This window comes from Pteropus medius, unplaced genomic scaffold, assembly GCF_902729225.1.
Source record: "Pteropus medius unplaced genomic scaffold, Ma_sr-lr_union100, whole genome shotgun sequence".
Classification (NCBI taxonomy): Eukaryota; Metazoa; Chordata; class Mammalia; order Chiroptera; family Pteropodidae; genus Pteropus; species Pteropus medius.
Window position 1 is genome coordinate 5,213,019 of NW_024347867.1, and position 16,896 is coordinate 5,229,914.

At 32.9% G+C, this 16,896-nt stretch overlaps 1 protein-coding gene across 4 annotated transcripts in view; it reads right to left on the bottom strand.

Annotated features, from left to right (window-relative positions):
- Window positions 1–16,896, bottom strand: part of EYA4 (EYA transcriptional coactivator and phosphatase 4) — a 124,597-nt gene that overhangs the window by 36,152 nt on the left and 71,549 nt on the right. For 2 of the 4 annotated variants that reach the window (XM_039879036.1, XM_039879037.1), the window contains exons 4-9: window positions 15,110–15,202; window positions 10,677–10,743; window positions 9,351–9,493; window positions 9,077–9,220; window positions 7,275–7,354; window positions 3,477–3,660 (exon numbers count right to left, since the gene is read on the bottom strand). In XM_039879036.1, the coding sequence (XP_039734970.1) occupies window positions 3,477–3,660; window positions 7,275–7,354; window positions 9,077–9,220; window positions 9,351–9,493; window positions 10,677–10,743; window positions 15,110–15,202 (711 nt within the window). The remainder of the gene's footprint in view (window positions 1–3,476; window positions 3,661–7,274; window positions 7,355–9,076; window positions 9,221–9,350; window positions 9,494–10,676; window positions 10,744–15,109; window positions 15,203–16,896) is intronic. The other 2 variants (XM_039879038.1, XM_039879039.1) reach the window with 2 other exon arrangements.

A 16,896-nucleotide genomic window follows, 5' to 3' on the forward strand; every position in this document is an offset into this window, starting at 1 on the left:
CAAAAATGTTTATTGAAATATGTGTTTGGCTTTATTCATTGCTCGTTATGTCTGTGTGACTGACTCACACTGTAGCCTGGAACAGTTGTCTTTTCTTACCTTAATGTGTCTAGAACTTCATTATATATGTATACTATGCTTTATTTATCCATTCTGTTGATGGACATTTGGGTTATTCATAATTTTAGGCAATTTATGAATAAAGCTGCTATAAACATTCCTGTTTTTCTCTTCATAGACACAAGCTCCCATTTCTCTAAGGTATATACTGCTGGGTCAGAGGGACGGCATATGTTCATGTTTAGTAGACAATTACCACCTTTTTCCAAAGTGGTTGTATTAATTCACTCTCCTACTAGCAGTGAGAATTCCAGTTGCTGCACATCCTTGCCAATACTTGATACTGCTAGTCTTTTTTATATTAACTATTGTGGGGATATGTCAGTAACTCATTGTAGATTTAATTAATATTTTCTTGATGAGTAATAATGTAGAACATATTTTTCTATGTCTATGTCCCATCTGGTATCTTATTTTTATGATATAACTGTTGACCTTTAAAAACTAGGTTATCTTTTTATTATTGATTTGTCAGCACTCTTTATTGTGAACATTCTTTACATTATATATATGTATACACACACACATATTTATATACACACACACATACATACACATATACATATACCTCACTTTGACTCAGTGAATTTAGTCCTTCATTATCCTCTTTTAATAATGGCAAAGCTGGAGACATGTGGCACTTAATTTACCAAGATGAAAAAGCTTGCATGTGAAATGGTATGATTACAGAATTCCTGCTTTAACCACTAGGCTATACTTCCTCCTCTAAATAGCAACAGACCCTCCAGGTTACAAAGAGGTCAAATCTACATCTGTTTCTACTAATCAAAAGAGTTATATAGACTCTATACAGTTTGTGAGAATAAGGGCCAAGAAATTCATTGAAAGAATTTCATAGTAAAGGAGCAGGTCCTGAAGAAATCAGGGCTGTATCTGAGCTCCTAAAGCAACCACCCATGTGGAATTGTACTGACCTCTATAACTTTTGAAGGTGCTATCCTTTTTTCCGATAAAGGGTAAAACCAGGAACTTGAGCTCATTTGGTCATTAAACATTAGTTGACACTTTTTTTTTTTTAAGGAGAAAGTTGTCAATTCAGTGCCTCTGCCAAATTTCACTCAGGTAATTTACACTAGGGAACATTAATGCTGCAAGTAGGGAAAATGCATATTGGCAGAGAAGTTAAATGCGCTCAGTTCTTTCTACCTAAATCCTCTTGTCAGCTTTAATTAAATGAATTAGCACTTGGCTTTTCTTCCTGTCCTTAAGTGAAATGCCATGAAGCTATGGAAAGTCTACTGAGTTCTGCCTCAGAAACTGGCTTCTTTTCAAAGAGTGAAGTGATCTTACTATATCCTTTACTTTTCTGAAGCACTTGTAAAGTTTAATTAGTTAATGCATTGTAATGTTTGCCAAGGTCTCAGAGTAAAGGATAATAGTGTTACAAATCACCAATTATATAAAAATTTAAAGATGTTTAAAATATTTTAAGACAGGGAGCTATAAAAATATCTCTAATCTTAATGTGCTAATCAGTCATCGAACTTTCTGAATGCAAATCAAAAATATAATATACCTAATATAATCTTTATGTTAAAAGCAAAGAGAGAGCTTTATAAAGATAATGAACTAAAATATCTGTTCTTAATCAGCATGGTAATGTTTCTTTAAATACACTGTCAAACTACCTAATAAGGTAAAGTAATAAGTGAATGCTATTTGCAATTTCCAAATAATTTCAGTCATTACCAATCACCTTATGCTTTTTCTTGGGCCAACACTGCACATGATTAAATAATTATCCTTTAATCAGTACAGTAATGAATAACTGTAACTTCTATGTTTTAGATATTTAGATCCAACTTTATTTCATTAGGGTTTATCTCTAAATCAGAACAATCAGCTCTCTTATAGAACATGAAGTATGTTTCTATTTTGAAAATGGGAGAAGTCAACAATGAATGATTTATGAAAAATTGTGGATTTAATTAAGTCTCTGTTTTAATTCCAAAATGGAGAGCTGGTTAGTGAGAAATAATTTTTATACCCTTAAACTAAATACTGCAGATTTCTTCAATAATAGAGAAAAATCTCACACTTATAAACTTGTTTACTTTTTGGCTACATGCCAGATCTGAAAAGGCAAAATCAAACTTAAAGCTACCTTAACTAAAATTTTGAGGTCATAGAATTCCTCAAAAATTCAGACATGTGTAATGTTAGGATTTTGGTTGAGAGAATAATATAGTTACAAGAAGAAATAATTTCTTCTTTAAATTCAACAGAAAGTATGCTAAGAACTGAAAATTATCTACCATATCTGCAAACTCTTTTTATAACTTATAGCCACAAAGATTTGCTCCATGTCTTCCAGAAGTTTTACAGTTTTGGTTTTCACATGCATTTGATATGAGTTATGAGTCCAGATTCTGGTGTTTGTTTTGTTGTTGTTGCTGTTTGGTAGATACATGTCCAATTTTTCTAGCACCATTTAAAAAAAAAAAAATTCTCCAATTCACTTTGTACCTTTTTCAAAATCTATTTTCCAGTATATGTTTTTGGGTATCTTTCTAGACTCAGTTCTATTCCATTGCTCTAAGTATCTGTCCTTTTGCCAATACCATATTGTTGATTACCATATTTTATAATATGTTTTAAAATCAGGCAATGTGAGTCCTCAAACTTTGTTCTTATTTTTCAAATTATTTTGTCTATTCTAGTTCCTTTGCCTTTCCTTGTAATTTTAGAATCATCTTGATAATTCCTCCAAAAAGTCCTGCTGGAATTTCGATTGAAATTACAATGAATCTCTACTAAACTTGATTTTAATTTTAATTTTAAATATGTGTCAGTGAATACAATTCCAATAAGAATATAGATAAGCTTCAATGAAAAAAATAATGGATTTTAAATATGTGCTGATCAGACAAAGATATTAGAATACCTATCAATGATCCTACGAATCCTCAGACTGTAAGAAACATTCACTGGATGGAGCTTCTGATAACTCATGCAGGTAAAGGAACTACACAATCTCTCATGCATAAAGGAAATATTATCCATTATACCCAAAGAGGATAATACTGCAACTTTTCTATGTTGTCAAGATCTTCAGAAAATAATTAGTCTGGCAAAAGGTCCACTGGCCTTTTTATATCTATTTATATTCTTATGTCCCGTGCCATTTAAGATTAAAATCTCCTGACTGCCCCATGTCTAAAAGAAGGATTTTCTGAAATGCCAGAAGAAGAACCTCATTTAATACAGTGGTACTAGCACAGATTAAACAAGCTTCCAAACATGAGCATAATTGTTTGGAAGCTTTCAGCCTTATTTTTACAATGTCCATTAACTCCATATTGTTAGACACAGTAAAACATATAAAGATATTTCACCTGGATGAAGATCTGTACCTGGTTGGCTAGTCAGTCCTGGGAGAGATTCTTGCAACTGATAGGTTGATGTTGAGGACGATGTGCCGTCAGCTGTGTTATTTGATGTCATATACGCTCCATATGTCGATGCTGAGTAATACTGTGCATACTGGTTTTGGCCAAAGGCTGTGTAGGATGGATAATCCTGAAACAATAATTGAGATGTGTGTGTGTGCTTGAAAGAGAAATTACTCTGTTGTATGCTTGAAAGGAAAGCAACCACTATGCTAAATTGAAAAATCAGTATTTGGCTCCACTTGTTTCAGAGTCAACAGCTTTGAGGGGATCCTGATGAACTGAAACTATTTCACAGGTATCTTCTACATGCACATAATCATGAACTACTCTGCTAATTTTGCAAACCTGGTCCAGTACATATATTTTAATCTGTCTAAAGGTTGCACATATTCTTCCTTTGCCCCATAATTACTTTTCCAAGGATTAGGTCTTATGCACTTGGAGAGGCGAGGAGATGGAATCAGTTCATATTCACAGCATCTGTCCCCCTACATCTAACATCACCAGCAAGGAGGATGTGTGATTGTCCCCTCTCAGCTTCCATGCACAGTGCAGTCTCCATTATTAGAATTTTTGTTTCCTTCTAGGCTACCCTTGATAATTTTGTTTTCTTAGCAGGAGATAAAGAGTAAATAAAAGAAGATGAATAAAAGATTTTTCAAACATTTAATTTGCCTCATGTGTTACAGAGAAAAAAAAGCATTGGATCGACTCCTCTGAGCGGCTTTTCATTAAATGTGTAAATGTTTATTAAATGTTTAAAAACCTTAAAATTATCTAAATAATCCATAATCTTTTTACATATTTAGATAATGAATAAGGTTTGTTGTAATAATTTGTGTTTAATATATCTAGCATGTTTTAGCCCAAATTGTTATCAATGATGACAAATCTTTGATCAAAATTAAAATCTCCTGATCCATGTTCCTAAGGGAAAAAAAAATCCACATTCAATGCGGTTTCCAAAAAAGGAAATTTTCTGCATATATAAATATATATATAAGCAAATATGTATATTAACAGAAAGGATTATGAAATATTAAAAGAGTGAAAATTCTATTTGTTCATTTCAGGATCTGATTATCCCCATTACCACCTGTGAGCCAAAAGAAAATCTCTTAGCAATATTTGGGCGAAATTCCTAGCTATACATATTCTTCAGAGTAAAAGAGTGATAGCAAACATATAGTTCTTACTTTCTGTCAGTTAATGTTCTAAAGCTGCAAATGGATTTCACCATTTAATCCTCACAAATCCTTATTTAGTATTATCATCATTCCCATTTTACATTGAAGGGCACGAAGACACAGAGTGGTTAAGTGATTTGCCCAAGGTCAGACAGCTAGCAAGTTTCAGAGCTGGGATTGAAAGCCAGAGAGCCTGACTAGCATGTCGGAAGCTCTCCATTAGGCCGCTAATGCCCTTAGAGGAAGATGAAATTACTTATTGGAAAGGTCCAGACTACTAGCTTCTGGTGAACGTCATTTTGTACTCAGACATATCTCAAAGATCTCTGCTTTTCTTCATTTCCACCGTTGTCACCCTGGTCTAAGCTACCTTCACTTCCTGTCCTAGCCAATGGACGGGTTTTCTAATTTGTCTCCTCGTTTCCATTTTTGGCTTTCTTCAAAGTTCCTGAAACCAGAGTAATCTTTTCAAAACATAAATTATATGATGCTATTCTCCTGCTCAAAATCCTTTAACAGTTTCCCACTGGGCTTGGAATAAGATTGAAATTCCCTATTATAAACCACAGGGCCCTATATGTGCAGGCCTGGGCCTATCTCCACAGATAGGTGTGTGTTTCTGCACCAGATCCTTGTGGACAAACTAAACTCCAGCCCGCTTTGAGTTCACTGGCACACAAAGTTTTTCACCCCTCAGGGGATCTGGTACATGCTGCTTTCTATGCCTGGAACACTCTTGCCCTCATTCTTCATCTAACTCTTAGAAGACATGGCCTAATTATATTTCCATAGAAAAGCCTTCCATGAAATCCCCACTACTCAAATGAGATTGCTATTAATATTTGTAATAGGACTCCATTGTCTCCTTCATACTTTCTCTCTATTTATTTATGTGTTCACTTTCATTGACTGCTTCTCTCAGTAGTTGTAAGCTCTATGAGGCAGGAATCAGGTCCAATCCACCCCTGCCCCACCTTCATGTCCCAGCATACACACCAAGTCCTAATAATGAATAACTACTCAATAAGTATTTGCTAAAATAATAAATTGGTATTCAGTGCATGGTCCAAAATACAGGCTATATTGTATATTGGAGCCACTGTATTTAAATTTTCAGAGTATTTGATTTATTTTGAGATATAAATCTTTCTTCTTCCTTATGAATCATTTTAATACTCCCAAGTAGAATGGAGTAGTTCTTTCTTTTATGCTACTACTCTGCCTAGTGTATATTCCTATTTTTATATTCATTAGGTCCCACTCTCTGTCCATATTATTTTCATGTCTGTTTCTTTAGAAGGTTTGTGTCTTTCCAGAGAGTAGGGGACAATGACTTATTATTTTTGAATTACCAATGCCTAGTCAAAAATCTAATGACTAGCAAATGATTATTAAATGTTTATTGTATCAATAAATGAGTAAAATTAAGCTACCTGGATTTTCAAAAATTCTCAATTTTTTAAATATAAAATATGCATACTGGCTCTGATGTTTACTATTTAAAAAACAATTTTTCTCACACCAAATGCTGCAGTTGAATCTCATCAAAAATATTATTATTCCACATTATTTAATAATTAAAATTTCATTTTGACCTTTTATTGTTAATAAAAATTAAAAGAAGGCAATTAATATAATTCCTTCAGGAAATCCGAAGAGCAAACATTTGTGTAGTAGTTCACATTCAGATACATAAAAGTCTACAAAATTATGTTAAAGTAAAATAGCGTGTATTGTTCACCCAGGAAACAAACATCGCTTCCATCTCAACTACTCTGAACATCATTGAGAATTAGGAAATAAGCACAAAAGATTTGAAAGCATCAATATATATAGGAAACACTTCTCAATCCAAGCTGATCCTCTCATTCAGAGAGTCACTCTTGCTCCACACACATTTCTAACAAGCTAGATTTTAAACTCATGAAAATATTTTAAAAATATAATTAGGAGTAGGACCAAAAGAACTTCTAGAGGCAGGTATAGTGACAAAAAGTGAAAAATTACAGCTGTCAGGAAAGTAGAAATTATTCAAAGGAATCATAAAACTAAAAAAAATAATAATAATTAAAAAGCCAACAGTAGTCAAGAGGCATTTTATTTTATTTATTAATAAATGGTATTTTGGACTAAAAATGTCATATATTCTATAGCACTATCCAATTATTGATATAGTTCAATTTATTAATTCATAATGAAACTATTTGATCAAGAAGAACAAAACTGGTATAATTTTGTTTAAACTAAATTATGTTTAGCTTAAGATAATAGGAACATACACATTTTGTAATTCCATGAGGAATGATTAAAACAATCACAGCTTAAATGTTTAAAAGGCAAACCTTTGGTAAACAGGAAACATAAAATATCCAGAATTACACATAATCCCAAAAAATCTGAATAGCTAATTTTTGCTACTTTGAAATGCCATCTTAATTTTAAGAACCGTATTCTGGGAGAATATGCGCTTAATTGCCAACCTGAAACCATTCTTCAAAAATCTGAATATATATATATATATATAAAAAGCATAAATAAAAAAAAATTACTATACCTGTTGTGAACCACTGAAATTCGTTGAATTGGAAACCGAATTATTTGCATAAATAGTAGATGATGGCGCAAAACTAGAACCTAGAGGTAAAAAACAAATTGAGTTTAAAAGTATTTCTTATAAAAGAATAAAAATATTTCACTTTGCAGAATTTAGTGAGAGAGACATTTTTAATTTAGTTCTTAAGATAGTGAAATTTGAAGTTGAGAGATTTACAAGAAAATGTGCTTAACTCTAAACCTCTTGTAACGATAGGCAAGATTTTTCCAATAGAAAAGTCTGTTGAGCTAAACAAGAACAAGTGAGAAGAGTCTTAACAAGGGCTGCAGCTACGTCAAAGGGTTAAGGGTCTAGAAGTGCAGAAGCACTCAAGGAATAAAACATCACAGAGACAGACTAATTCTAGACTTCCGGAACTTCTAGACTACTGGAACTTTCAAATGGTCATGTCAATTGCTTTCTGCATACAATAATTACCTGAGTTAAGCATTTGGACAGGGGTAGCTTAAGAAAGAAACACAGAAAACCCATTTAGACTTGAGGCTTGCAGCTCCGTCTTTTCATTCCCTTGACCTTTCCTTAGAACAAAAAGCTAGAAACTAGGGCTCAAACTCAATAGGGTTTATACTGTAATAATTTACAGTTTGAGGGCCTGCTAAAATTTACTGTAAGGTCAGAAATTTATTTAATGATTATTTTAAATTAGGGCCAAAACAAGTGAATTATCAATTTGCAGATGATTTTTTTAAATACGTTTTTCTGGAATGTACTTGTTAAGGAGTAAAATGAAAGACTATTAAGGCAGCTGCTTATTTTATCAATAGGTTTTGAATAGCAATAGAATTATGTAATCAACTCAAAGTCACCTGATCTGGAATACCTAATATGAAAAAGAACGTATTTGGGGGAATACATGAAAACATCTCTACGGCCTCTTACACCGCTAACTGAAGCCACGTGGCTCATTATGGCTGTAGCACGTATGCAAATACGCTTCTATCTATAGTCTAGGTAAAAAGGGACTTGTCGTTTCAGCTAAAAAAGGTCTTAATAATTATTTCCTTTTAGTCAATTGATTCACATGTAAATACCAGTTGGTTCAAATATGTTAATATAGCCCCAAATTTATGACTAATGATATAGGCAAAACGACAGATAGGAAACAGCTTTTAATGTTTCTACTATGTCACTAAATTTTTTCTGCAACTACTACATGAGGATTAAAAATAATTTTTAATTGGAGTCAAAAATAAGAGGGAAATTTTTTTTTTCAATGATCATATATGGAGGATTTGAGAGGTAGTACAAATTATATACATATTCTTATTAAGATATATAGTATCAATAGGGGAGAGGTATTTTAGGAATGAACATTCAGTGATAAATGAGACTTAGAAAAGTGCTAATTTGATTTTAAATAGAATCAAACAGGATTATGTACTTAAGGAATATTAATAAGAAAATACTGATTTTTGTCATGAATTTTTGAAATCACTTAAGTATATGCCAAATGTGACTGCTGGCATGGCGACTGGCTTGTAGGTTGCTTTGCTTAGACCAAGTTTGCTGCCAGTCTTATGTAACTCACACTTAAGTATTTAAATTTGATATGGGTCATGTTTCTTGATGTCTATTTGACTTTTTTTCATCATGTTTCTTTCTAGTTATTTGCCTTTTCTGATGAAACTGTGTGAGCAGAGGTAAAATTTAAAACTGTCTCCATGACTATATAGTCCTAGTCTGAAGCCATGGAATCTCATTCAAATTCATTCTCATAACATGTCTCCTTTGTGGCTACTTACCTGGCATCTGGTAAGAATACGGTGTCTGGCCTGGCTGTGGGGTGGAGAACCCTGGGCTGTAACTGAGGCACCCGCTCTGTAAGGGAGATTGAGTTTGCGGAAGTCCACTCTCTGTCTTGATGCCTGGCAACATCACACCCAAATCTGTTTGGAAAATGCATGTGCCAACCATTCAATGATCTTAATTCTGAGTTGTAAAACTTAGAAAATACAACTACTAGCCAGCAGGATTACCTGCTTATAACCAAAGAAGAAGAGAGAAGACGTGAAATACCGTAAGTGGGCAGGCTGTAGGGCTGTCCTGTCTGTGAGTAGGCTGTGTAGACGGCTGGCTGCTGCATTCCCGAATACTGAGTCTGGCCTGCATAGGCAGACATTGTTTGAGCTGCTGGTGTAGAAAGAATGTGTGGATAGGGCCTAAATATCAGAAAAATAGCATTACTGTGGCAACAAAGACTGCATATTAGTTCAGACAGCTTAGATTCAGTGAAACCTTATAATTGCCAGGAAGTAATCCTCTTCTTTATCCACAATACAATTTTAACAACATAGGAAGGGACACGAGTCTGAATGTCAGGGGCCTAGGCTCTGCTACAAACCAGTCTAGTGACCTTGGACAAAGCAATTAAACTCCCAAGTCTATACCGGTAAAATGAGAAATTTGGTTTAGGTATTATATCTAAAGTCTCTTCCAGGTCTATAATTCTTACTTACATCCAAATTATATTCAAGTTAACATGTTAATGAGGAAAACAGAGCACAGGCCAGTTAATATGTTCATGAGCATATCTCTGTTCACTGTGAGTGACCTAATGACTTAATGCAATGACTACAAAAGTCATTAACAGCCCTACCAAGAATTCTCTACTAATAACTAAAAATCTTAGAAAAGGAAAAAAAAAAAAAAAAAGGTAGGCTGCCTCCTGAAAAGATATGGAATGTCTTTTCCTTCATCATGTCACATTTTACAGAATATTCCCAAATGGATATCCAATCCCTCGCCTATACTTAAGAACAGATATTTTAGCTGCTGCTGAAAGTAACATTTAAATGTGTATGAATCAGGAATCCAAATTTTTGACACACCTTGCTGATTGCAACCAAATTGAGTTATACACTCAATATAGTTAAACTTGAAATTTCTACCCCTGTCCTCAATAAGTTGACTACATTAGTTATAAAAGCAATAGAGCATATTCTTAAAAATATATATTAGGACTTGAAATCCAATAAAAATACAGTAACAATGGAACACATTATGAAGTGTTAATGTTTAAATATAATATAATCTTTTTACATTTTCTTTAAACTATTCAGAACTTTGGAATTTTTACTACAAAGTCAGTATATTCTGCTCTCCTCTTGATGCTCTCCTCAAGGTATATAAATATCTAGAATTAAGAGAATGGTCTAGACACAACTGTATCTGTTTCTAGATATGTATAGGATATGTATCTAATTAATCTCTCCAAGTATCTATACCACATTTATACATAAATGTACCCCAATTTAAAGTTGTTATATTGTGTGAATACACATTAATAGAGATAATCCTGGAAACTTATTCTAACAAATCTGAAAGAATCTACTGACCACTTACTTGGAAGGGTAGAGCTGTGTGGAATACTGGTGTGCTGATCTGGGGCTGTAGCCACTACTTGTTATTACTGTAAGACACAAGAAACAGTGCAAAAAGGTTGCTTCATAAATATATTTCATTAGAGTATACAAAACCAATTTCAAGAAATTACCATGTTAAAGATATGTTTCTAAAAATTCATTCATTTTCTAAAAAGGTAATGAATTCGTTTTCTAAACAGAAACAGATGCCTAAATATTTTAGTCTAACTGAACTGCTTCTCGCAAATCATTCCCTTCCATCATTTGCTCATTTTCTCAAATCAGTAAAGTAGCATGCTCTCATGTATTAATACACTATGAATAAATATCTTTGATTATAGGTAATTAACCTTTCATGATATAAACATAATTTTTTTTAATTTACAAACTTTATGTTTTAAATTCCAAATATGATGGCAATATATTGTTCTTTCTCCATATTCTAATAGAAATACAATAAAAATTAAGAAAAAATGACATTCCAACCTTCATTTTCAAATTGTCAAATGCTATCATTTTCTATTTTCTTTCTTTTTAACAATCAGATGAGTAGTTAAAAATATAATAATAATTGGAATATACAGAGGAAGCATGGATGATAATGTGACATTTAAAACAACGTAATAGTAAAATGCAGCAGGAAGCATATTTACAAATATATTCTAAACTAAGAGAAATAGTAGTTTTTTTGAGAAAATATTAAAGGTAAAAATCAGGTCCTATTAATATTTTACCCAAACATGCAGCCCCCAACTGGAATATATCCAAAAGTTTGGAAGTTTCTCTTTCCTTAAACCATCTGCCTTGATTAAGACAGATGTATTGCAAATATACAGACTCTAAAGTGTTGAGGCAGTCCCTTCAGAGCCAATCCATACTGGGCAAGCACACAGAGTGTCTTTATTAGGCCATCTGCTGTTCATTCACTTTTCAAAAAGATTAAAGTAGTACACAATGCAGTGCTGGAATTAGTTTAGTCTAATCAATCATAGTTATACTTCAAAGTACTATGTCCTTTCTAAGTTGTTCATAATAATTCTGGAGCTAAACTTTTGGAATTGTATAAGTGACAAATAGGTTTAGGTTGCTAACTATTTTATGAAACGAGATTTTTCTATATCAAAATGCTATAAAGTACTCTTGTGATCTATTGCTTCATAAAAATGTAGAATTTAATGTATTTAAAATGCTATTTGGCCTATAAGCTCCGAGTATGGAAGGTATATTATAGTTTTCATAGCAATAGTGCAGAAAGTATGTTTTCAAGATTATTATAAATTAACTTAGAAAATTATTGAATGTGACTAGAGTCGTTATGTTCTAAATATTTTCAGCAACAAAATTTTAAGTGAATTGACTAAATATATTAGTGAAAAATACATAGACCAATGAACGATTAATTTCCACTTATTTATTAAAGACTTAAAGAATGTTTAAAAGTTTCAAATCAACTCAATGAGAACAGACTCCTCTACCACACCATGGGCACTAAATGTATACTATATAATAGCAATAGTGTTATTCCACAGGAAATTCACTGATTCATTAATTCACAATAATAAATACTCTGTTTATATAATTAAATACAATTAAATAGGCTCAATTCCATATTTTTTGTCTCTTATTTATAAACTTCACTTTGGAACATACAAGACTATGCTAATCAGTTATTCTCAAAATTGTAAGACACGATGCTTTTTCAAAGAAACATTAAATAATGAAAAAGAACATTCACTATAGCAGCTTTTATTAAATAAGCAAAAGAGCAAAATTATTTCAGAAATAAACCAAATATGTGAACACAAATCTGAATATATAGGATGCTTCTTCCCTCTGATGAATGAACCTAAACATTAGAATAATGTACCCATTACAGTATAAAGGCTCGTCCTTTAAAATTTCATATTTACGTCTATATGTCCATTTTCTAAATAGAATATAATCCTTTGCTTCGGAAAATTAGCATGTTCACATAAAACTTGCTTCTTAGAACTAAAATTTATACATTTTATTCTCATATGAAAACAACAAAAGTTGACTAAAGTGAGTTGAGATTATGCTGATCAAAGTAAAGATGGTTCCTACACAGGGTGGCCTAATCTCCAGTATGATTTCTGGAAAACCATGGGAGATCTTCTTTTCATTCCCCAGAGTCATTTAACTAATCAAGGGACATTACTCAAAGCATTCAGCTCATTATACTACATCATTTCTGCATACAAAAGTAAGTAAAACTGCTTGTCTTCAAAATGTCCTGAAAATTAATTAAAACAAAATTTTAAAGAATATCAGATTTTCAGAGTGTGGTGTCAAACAATTTTATTGTTTTATTATTGTGACACCTTATACCTGTGACTCTCAGTTAGGTGGGATGTAGTGGTGGGGCGAGTAGGAATTTTGCTTGCCAGGAGATATTTAAAATATCTAAGAGATGTTTTTGGTTGTCATAACTAGAGGGTGCTCAATATCTTGAGAGAGATGATAGGGATGCTGCTAAACATCTCACAGTGCAAAGGACAGCTACTCCACAATAAAAAATTAGCCAATATTTAAAGAGTGCTGTTACTGAGAATTCCTGTCCTAGACCATTGTTGTCCAAAAGAACTTGGTCCATGATGTTGAAAATGTTCTATACCTAAGTTGACCAATATGGAAGCCATACACAAACATAACAAAACAAACCACATGCAGCTACTAAACACTTGAAATGTGACTAGTGTGACTAAATAATTTCTTTTTTTCTTGTATCAAGTTTTTATTAAATTAGACTTAAATGGCCACATATGGTTAGTGGCTACTTTATTGGACAGCACAGTCCTAGATAATTCTTAAAAGAAAACTGGGAAACTATTTGTAAAGAAAATATGAGTGAATTTCAGAGAAGATGATTGTTCACAGCTATTTCTTTCTCCATTTTTATATTTTGGGATATTATAGAAAAGACTCCTGCACTGATCAGAACACTGCTTCTATACTACACCAGTGACCACCTGTGAAGCCTTGACTATATGGACTTAACTATCTTAAACTTGTCAGTGTCTCAGTGTTCTTGTCTATAAAATGGATCAGAGACCTCTGAAATTCCTTCTGGAGCTAACATTACATAATTTTGTCATTTAGCTTTCAATTAACTTGTGGTATACCATTTAAGTATGTCAGCATTTAATAATTCCATTTCTTCCCTTAAAATATGTTTATACACATTTACTTTTCAGACAGTTTTAGAAGGGTTATGGTGAGTAATAAAAAATGCTAGAGTTAGTTGGTACCTATTATCTCCTGAAAGGCAAGTGAATTGCTAGAAAGGATATAGATTAGTGTATATGAGTCTCTATGCAGAGTGTATGAATTATTTTTTCTTTCTGTTTGGAGTACTAATTTTTATGTGAATACATGGCAACTGCTCCTAGTCAATGTGAACTAATGAAAAAGGATCATTTGTATCTATAAAAATCAAATATATGCTAGAATATCATTATAATCAAGGATATACCTCAACTCTTTTCACATGACGTTTACCCACCCAAAGTCCTTGTACATGAGAACATGAATAAATGTAAAATAAAGTAGACTAACAGAACCAAGATTTAATTACCACAAATACTTCTTTTCTAGGTTTAATATTCATTTTTTTGCTATCCACATTCCTCCTTACATTTAAAAAAAAAAAAAGAATCTTTTCACCAGATAATAAACCAAATAAAATATTGTAACATAAAAAATAAAAAAAATCTTTAAGACACTTAATGCATGTCCTTTGTGCCCACCTGGGAGTTATCAGGTATTTATATTTAGGAAGGACTGATGTTTAAAGACACGCTATTGTTCTCTTTGAAGCATCTGAATGAAAATAGTGCTTGCTCTGAGAGGCTGGGCTCTAATGTAACCAGCATGTGCTCTCCTGCAGCCCATTAACCTTTAATACTTGTCACTCAGCTGCTTACACAGGAGGATTTTTTTAAACCCAGAGAGGAAACAAGGTTATTTAGAAGGAATCAAATGGATAGTTTTACATCTCAAATGTTGGAGAGAAGGCAGTTTTTATGTCATTTAAATAGGCAAGTTGAAGGAATAAAGTCACTATTATGAACTAATTATTAAATTAAAAACTATACAATAATTATGAAGGAAGCCTGCTCTGCTTATTTCTAATAAAAAAAAAGTCAGGAGATTGTTTTGCCGTCAACTGAAAATCCAGAAAAACGATTCGAAATATAATTTCTAAAACTACATAGTTTTATGACAATCAGTTCTCAAAAGAGTGAATTTAATGACAATCAGTTCTCAAAAGAGTGAATTTATTGCTAAGTTCATAAATACTCAAGTTCTAACTTGTGTTTATGCTGCTTATTCACTAGGAGAATTACGTATACCCCGATGTGTATGGAACAACACACGAGCTTAAGGCTTTACCTGACCCAGTAAAGGTGTCAAGCGCTCCATCTCCAGTCGTGGTTGTGGTTTCACTGCTGTTCAAAGGCTCTGTTTTGACTGCAAGGAGAGACACTACGTAGAAGAATAAGTACATGTGAGTTTTATTTCTAAATTGATATCAAAGACTGACTGTTCTACTAGTGGTTTTTCTAGCTACCATGGGCATGCAAGAGAAAACTTGAGAAGTCGATGAAGAGAGTTTTGTTAATTTAGCTTCTAAATGGACATGCATTTGTAGAGAATTTAATCTAAAAATCCTCTGGCTAAGCTAGTTCTCTTGAATCTGTCTTTTAAAGGCAGTCAACCTTAAAAAGTTGAAACAGCAGTACATATATTTGCATTTTTTAACTCACCTAAAGCACACTCTGATATTATAGCCAAGACAGAAAAAAGGAATCAGGAATCAGTCTTCAGCACATTTAATCCAAATCATGACAAAGAGATATACTAGCTTATATGTTAATTCTTCCTAAGAAGACATTTATAAAAAATGATTGCATAAGAGTACAATGGAGGCATATTCAAATACAGAAACCATGGATGTATTCATGTGATGGGTGAAAAATGAAGCACTCAATAAATTTTCTGCTCTTCAAAAAAGACTAAGGAGCTATATATAAGGTGTTGGGCTTTTCATTTTAATGGCATAACAAATTTTAATGAATTATAGAGATAAGCAAAGAATAACAGATGATTTCTACAGCAACATGTATATCTTTAGAAAACTCTAATATTTATTAAACTCTTTAACATAGTTATTTCTGCTTTGAAGTGGTATATTTTGGCAAACTCACTTGGCAATGATGTAGTCTGGCACACATTATTGTCATTATTAGATACAACGAATCGGGGGAGGTGGGCAGTGAAAAAGCCTCTACTCATTTTGTCACACCATATTTTCCCTTTGTGGGCAAAGCTCTGCTACATATATCACAGCAGCAAGGGAATAAACTAAATTATTTTCTACTTAACACCTCTTATGTTCTTGGAATGATACAATTAAATAACTTAAAAGCAAGCAGAAAACAATAAAGGAGAAAGCTGAAGACTGGCCAACCATGAACAAATATGCAAAAAGAATAGTGGGGTCAGAGCTTAACCACCAACCAAGCAAGTCAGCAAGGTTACTCTATTAGAAAAGCAATTAAGTGGTGGAGAAACATGCAGTAATGATTATGCTCTCTTTCCACATGAACATAATTGACCGGACCCTCCCTCAGTGAGCTCTGGGGTTAATTTAATATCCATCATTCAATAATGTCATGAAAATTTGCTGGAAGACTCAGAGAACTGTAAAGATTGGAAAGAAGATGTAAAGAAACTTGGAATACTTCTCCTAGCAAAAGGGAAATTTAAGGTTGACCTATTTTTCGATAGCAACGATACTCCGAGAAGCAGTGTCTAATTATTTGTATAGTGATAAATAATGACACGTGATTACTACTTTTTAGTAGTAATTTGTATAGAGTCCATATTATGGTTATAGCTGACCACTAATTATATTTACCACTGCAAAATTGTTTACTAATACATAATTTTTATGGAGAGCTTACTGTGTGCTAGACTATTTACATTTAACTAAACCTTAAAATAACCCTGATGATATGAACCACTATACCCACTTCATACTGAGGAACCTAAGGTTTAAGTGGGCTGAGGAGCTTGCCTAAGTTCCATTGCAGGAGATGACAGAGCTAAGATCCAAACACAGGTCTTTAGCTCTAAATCCATGGTCTCTCCATCCTAATAGGCTGTCTCCAGTTATG